At 51.0% G+C, this 6,711-nt stretch overlaps 2 protein-coding genes across 2 annotated transcripts; both read left to right on the top strand.

Moving 5' to 3' along the window:
• Positions 1–1,777: 1,777 nt before the first annotated feature.
• FIESC28_08369 (uncharacterized protein) lies at positions 1,778–4,560 on the top strand (the record flags this gene model as incomplete). The annotated part of the gene is made up of 2 exons (XM_031162507.1): positions 1,778–2,170; positions 2,227–4,560. 2 exons carry the CDS (start codon positions 1,778–1,780, stop codon positions 4,558–4,560), a joined length of 2,727 nt encoding a protein of 908 aa, XP_031013520.1.
• Positions 4,561–5,279: 719 nt separating this feature from the next.
• On the top strand, positions 5,280–6,554 carry FIESC28_08368 (uncharacterized protein; the record flags this gene model as incomplete). Its single annotated transcript, XM_031162506.1, has 1 exon — positions 5,280–6,554. One exon carries the CDS (start codon positions 5,280–5,282, stop codon positions 6,552–6,554), a length of 1,275 nt encoding a protein of 424 aa, XP_031013519.1.
• Positions 6,555–6,711: the final 157 nt, after the last annotated feature.

Genomic DNA, 6,711 nt, shown 5'->3' with positions numbered 1-6,711 from the left:
AAAAAAAAAAAAAAAAGAGAGACAAGAAAAAAGGGGCGGGTCGCCTCTCTTGCTGTTTCTGTTGTTGTTCTGAGTCAGTTCTGCACTTTTGGTTGAGAGCATATGAGACTAGGTTGTCAAGGCGTTAGCTGTGACTTGTCATGGAGCATAAGCAAACAAAAGAAAGGAAAGAAATAAAGACATGTCGTCAGATCCATCCAAATGAATATCCTTGAGGTAGCGTCGGGGTAAGAAGAGCCGGACTATGACTACTTGAGTCCAACTCCGAGCGAACTCCAAGCCAAGATCAACCTTCATGCCTCCCGTTCTATGTGGTTGCTGTAGAAAAGACTTGGCTATTAGGGGTCTAGGCTACCTTCTGGCCCGTTCGTCATAACGTCCACTCCTTCCATCGCTTAGAGCTGAGAGTGAGAGTAGAGTGCAGAGAACTTGCCCGCCATGTATCCGTACCGAACCATTTGGAAAGTCTGAAGCCTCCATGCACGCTTAGGTAGGGGACCAGGGCCCCATGACCCCTGCAGGATGCGTGCAGGCTCAGGCTCTGGCGCAGGCGCAGGTCAGGTCCAGCTCGCAGTTTGCAGCTCCATCGTGGTTCTGCCCCTGACAGCCCCAGCAATAGGTGCCATCTCGGCCCCTCACTGGGGTGGACGGGGATTGGGATTGGTCTCTGTTGCTCCTCATCTTGCCCCTAATGTAGGTACAGTACATCCTTGATTAGAGCCGAAAGCTTCCCCTTCACCTCACCAAATCTGACTTTTGTGGCGGTTTGTCTATTGAGAGTCTAATGGATAGAAATTGTCGCAATCGACGAGTATCGTTCGCAAAGAGGTTCTTTTGCTTGTAAGTAGAAGCCCAAGTCATCTGATGCTTTCAGTCACCCACTCACAAACAAAGGCGCTCAATGTACCTAGGTTACACATTGAATCACATCACATATTGCTTGCACCGCATAACGCCGTCTACGCTTCCATAAACAGGTCGCCTACCACTTTCGTAGCAGTGAGCAGTTGAGAGTCAAGCATTTCCAGCGCCTACCTGAGAACTCTGACAAGGATCAAAGCCTACATGTTCAGGTCCGGACAGCCTTCTGTCTCATAATTTCGCCCACTGTGAGCTCAAGAAGGCCTTGTTCTTGACCTCTTTTCAGGGCCATCCTCTACCGTTGCTGTTACGCACGTTCTTTCCACTAATGGGTCTAGACTAGGTACCGGTACATTAGGTTCAACGGACGACGGGAGCTCCCTCCCAACTGAAAAGCCGTGAACGTCCTAAAAGTACAGGTACTTACATGCCCATTCCTTCCTCAACTGGCGTCGCATCTTGTTTCGCTTGCTGGGTGTCGCTCCTGTGTTATTGCATGGTAGGTAGCTCTCCACACGCCCACTACAGACAGAACCAGGACCTTTTTGTACACCCCGTTGGTCTTGCCTCTCTCCCTTTACATATACATTTTACCCATCTCCCCCCTCGTTCTTTCGAGTTTCATTCTTTTTCCTTCTCCTTCTTCCTTGCTTTTCCATTCAAAGCCCGGTTGACTCGAGCCTTGAATGAAGCCTTGAGCGCGGAGCGGAGCCCTCAACCAAAACGGGCACGACGCGAAGATCCAAGGACTGCCTGCTAGTCAGTTAACGCCAATTCGACAAACGAGACGAGCTGTAGTTGCGGATATAGCAGTCTCCAAGTTATCAATCAATTCGACGACGACTATCTATTGTTATTATTCGATACCCAATTTGACGAAAGAGACGAAGGACCGATTCGCTTCATTATCGCCATTATGCCTCCTTCGCTGAACACCCATTCCTCCTTCACCCGTCCTCGGACTAGCGACCGCGATGGCAGGCCCAGCACTCGCGACCAGGGCCCAGACCAAAACCTGCTGATCCCTAGTCGAACTTCTTCGCTGCATTCGCGCATTACGCAACCTATTCCTTCAACCCTCAACATGAAGCCTCAACAGCGAACACCAAAGACCTTGACACATGCGTATATGGTTTGCGGTGTTGGCCGCGAACCTTCGCAATGGGTCAAGGCTCCTGCACCAACCCAAGGAAAGATTGGCCACATGAAGGGTGCTGTTGGACAGTTCTGGTTGCCCGAGATTCTGGGTAGCAGCCCTCGCCTTGAGCAGGATAATGAGATTGCTCGCGCTCTTCACTCAGCCATGAGGGTGCGTACTTTTCGATTGGACTAATTGATTTCCTATAGCTAACTGGTGGCGACTAGGCTTGTTTCCCCCATGATGTTGAGATATGCACAGGCCGAAGCCAGCCTCACTGCGTTCACCATTCCTTTGTTCTTCAGCAGGATTCTTCTCACACCTTGTATGGTATCTGCCTGCGCGTTTGGTCGCGAGCCGATGAGAAGAGGGCCGAGACAATCCGTGAGCTTCGCAAGAGGACGGAGAGCGACTACTATGACAACCCTGATGAGACTTACTGGATTCCCTACTGCTTGTCATTCCTCTCTCGCTACCCTTTGTATAACCTTTTGGGAGATTATCTTCGAGGTATGTGGATTCACTGGAACAAGGCTACCAACCTGTTCCATGCCGAGGAGGTTTCTCGAATTCTCAGCTTCCCTGCTCCCCGCCTGAACGATCTGGTCCGTATCGACATGAAGGACTATGCTCTCTGCTACCAGTTCCCTTCCTCGCCCACTGGATTCCAGAACTTCGCTATGTGGCCGCTCTTCAACTGTTTGTCAATTCCCAACATTGTCGGCGTCATCGAGGCGGCCATCTCTCCTACACGTCGAATTATCTTTGTCAGCCACTACCCTGCTATGCTCACCATGGCTGCCGAGACTGTGCGATACTGCGTCCGAGTTTACGAATGGAGCGGTCTTTACGTCCCGGTTGTTCACGCTCGCCACGCCAAGGAGTTGGTCCAGGAGCCTGGCCCTTACATTCTTGGTATCACCGTGGAGTGCCGCTCTCTCTTCACTGCTCCCACCGACGCTCTTGTCGTCGACCTCGATCGCAATTTCGTCCTCACCTCTAGCCCCCCTACCGCTCTTTCTACCGGCCAACGCAACAAGTTCGTTACCCGTCTTACACAAGCCCTGAACGGCGACGTCACACCCTCCGGAGTTCCTCAACATCTTCGATCCGCTTACGGTGGCGGCAAGCTCGTTCCCGCTGGTCAAATTATCGTGATGCGCGGAGAGGTTGAGTCTATTCAAGATCCCGAGTGGTGGAACCAAGATGCCGTCATGGCTGTCATGGATCATGTCTGTGAAAAGCTTGGACGCAACACTGGTATCAAGGCCGTCTTTGGTGGATCTGTCAAGAAGCCCCTCATGACCAAGGTGTCAATGCGCCACCTTAACGAGATTGTCCGCGAGAGAAACCAATACTCGCGAGATGCCCTTGAGGCCTGGCAGGACTTCATCAACCTTAAGGGTCGCATGGAAACTGAGCTTAGCAAGGTTAACAAGCGCAACAACTACCTCGTGGAGGAGCTTGAGAGCTGGAAGCAGCAGTTCCTCAAGTTTCAGGCCTTTGCTGAGACTCTCACCAAGGAGACACAAGACCTCAAGGTTAAGATTGATACGCACAAGAGGGAGAACCGTCGCCTTGCTGGCCTCATTGACCAGCAGAAGGATGACAACGCGCGCCTCTCTGTGCGCCTTACTGGCACTGAGAAGCAGCGTGATGATGCTCTTGAGGCCCTTGTCCTCCAGCAGGAGATTGCTGAGGAGCTTGAGCGTGAGCGCAAGAGGAACAAGAAGGAGCTTTCTCAGCTTCAACACACCAACGTCACTATCATGCGACAACGCGATGAGGCCCGAAGAGTCGTTCTTCACCTCCGCAGTCTCATTGGCGGCCAAAGCCACCACATGGAGCACCTTATCCAGTCTCTTACCAAGCCTGACGATCTGGCCCATGAGATTGAGGAGGGCTACGAGGAGACTACTGAGGAGGACAACCAGACCAGTGATTCCAGCCGTCTCACTCCCAGCCCCAGCCCCAGCCCCAGCCCCAGCTCTTCAACTCACCGAAGCAAGCGATACTCTTCATCGAGCTTCAACGATGTGGCCGACCGCCACCTCAAGGACAAGACTGATGCCATTGCTCACATTGTGCGCAACATTGCTGAGCAATGCCAGGCTGCCGTTGAGGGCCTTCAGTTGGCACATGATGCCGAACTAGGGAGTTCTAGCCGACGGAACTCGAGAATCTCTACCACCCCGAGCGATGACGGCCACTCCGCCGCCACGTCCGAAACAGGAGACGAGTCTCTCCTGGCGCCGCGCTCAGGGAGGGCGTCCAGTATCCCTCCCACCCCGGATCTCATTCCCAACCGGAGCAGCACAGCAATGTCCTTTGCCTCTACAGCTACTACTCCCGAGCGATCGTCGCAGCAGTATCACCTCCGAGACGACATCCCCACCAAGATTGTCGAGGATGACGAAGAGGACTTCGAGGAGAATCGATCCGACCACGGGGCGGTTTCACACGAGACACACGTCGTATCTAAGCATCAGCTCCAGCACCAACAGTCCTTGATGCATAGGCCATCAGGCGCCAGGATCAGCGCTCTTGGCGGTACACGCTGAATGTGTTAGATGATAACTGAGCATTGCTTGGATACATCTGTTTCTCATAATTTATTTAATTGCGTTGTATTTGGCGATATGCTTGGATCAAAACCTGCGGGCCACGGCGTTTAATGTCTCCCTTTCAACCTTCTATCCATCACAACCATTTACTGTCTCATCTGATGAGCAGCTTTCGCTCATATACCTGGGCTTGACGGCCATTTTCCATTTTGTTAGAGTATTCTTCTAAGAAGCGGTGTTTATTTACTGCGTCGCTCCGTAGCTTAGTCTACTGGACGGCACAAGAATGAAACACATTTTTAACGTTAATGATGACCTATACAAATTACAAGTGATAAAATACTTATTCTTTTCTATCCCAGTGATGTGTATTGTAAATGAGATTCTAGTGACGCATATCAACTCGCCCTTCAATTCTCACACTCAGGTCTTTAGGTGTTCACACAAAAGTGAAGCCTATCCATATCGGCTCACTTACCTACGGGTCTCACAACCCGACTCTCGACTTCGAACCCATTGTAGCCTTGAGGCGATTTCGAAGTTATCTGCATCAAGTTTACGAGGCGTCGGGACAGGTACACGTTTGAGTCAAGGTGCCCATGATAAGATAAGACGGGCCCATAAAAAAGTTTCCCTTAGCTGCAACTGCGTATGCGGTCGCGGCGCATAGATCTTTCATTCAACCAATTCCTTCCTTACATACCTTCTTTTTCATAATGTCCGATCCACTACTTACATCCCTATGTGGCATTTGCCATATCTCAGCGCCGAAATACACATGTCCACGATGCGGTGCTCGCACATGCTCACTTGGGTGTGTAAAAAAACACAAAAACTGGTCTGAGTGCTCCGGTGAACGCGATGCGACAGCCTACGTCGCCCCCTCCAAACTTCGCACAGCCGCCGGCGTCGACCACGACTACAACTTCCTCCATGGGATCGAACTATCTGTCGAACGCGCCGAGAAGCTGCTCGTAGAAGAGCGCAAGATCGTGCAGCAGGAAGAGTTGCGCCCGTTGACGATCCAAGAGGTTAAATGGAAACCTGGCCGAGATGGACGCAAACGCAAAGTTCTCGTCACTAGAGTTTTGCGCGAAGCAAAGGGCCGAGAATTTGAGAGGCACTTGGCTGCGCGATTGAAGAAGCTCAACATCAACATCAAATGCGCGCCATTGGGTATGGCTAGACAGCAGGAGAACGTCACGACGCTCAACAGGCGAACAATGAGGATCAATTGGCTGGTGGAATGGATGACGATCGAAGACACCACAGATGGCGTGTTGAAGAACACCAGGGCTTTGTCCAAGGTCATGGACGATATGCCTCTATACCAGGCCTATCATGCGTTTTTGGAGGATCAAGATGAAAAGGCGAAAGGAAAACAGTCCAAAAAGGTCCCGAGACCGGGGTTTGACGGACAAGTGCAGGATTCGACGCACTCGACATGGTCATCTGGATCATTCGCCCTTCAGGACCCATTTTCACATACTTGGAAGAACTATCACGATACAGAGCCCAGCATGTGGCCTTCGCAAAAGGACAAGGCTCAAAAACAGCAATTTCAGTACTTTCTGGCGAACCAGAACTCGCCATCACACGAACCTGTCGTCACAAAACTTGACCCAGAGGATTGTTTACGAGAGGTCCTTAAAAACACATGCGTACTCGAATTTCCCACAATATGGGTTCTCAAACATGATCAGAGCCTTCCCGCAAGCTTTACGCTGGGACCTAAAAATACTGTCTCAGGAGGCAGTAACAAAAGAAAGAACCCACCTGGCAAGAAGGGTCCTACGAAGCCGAACAAGAGGAGGAACAAGGGCAAGGATAAGGATATAGAAGAAGGGGAGGTTAACAGCGACGACGAGGGGGATCAGTCGGATGATAATGCTGGTGTTGCGTTTGAGGCTGGCGATGTTATTGCTGAGCAGAGTTTCGGGGAGGAGGATGACGACGATGATACAAGTAGCTCTGGGAGCGATAGTGACTGATCAGTGAAAAAGGCGGGTGTAATTGAGGTATTAAGACATAATAAAATATAGAGTCCTGTTCCTAAATTAATGAGTATATATATGCAGCTGGATCTTTGGCCGTGAGTCTGGTAATAGAGTATTATTCCTACCCAAGTTCTGCTTACGCTTGGACGGA

This window comes from Fusarium coffeatum, assembly GCF_003316985.1.
Source record: "Fusarium coffeatum strain FIESC_28 chromosome Unknown BRIP53273_contig_194, whole genome shotgun sequence".
In the NCBI taxonomy this organism is placed as follows: domain Eukaryota; kingdom Fungi; phylum Ascomycota; class Sordariomycetes; order Hypocreales; family Nectriaceae; genus Fusarium; species Fusarium coffeatum.
The sequence above is the reverse complement of the archived record's forward strand: the minus strand, read 5'-3'. Positions and strand labels throughout refer to the sequence as shown.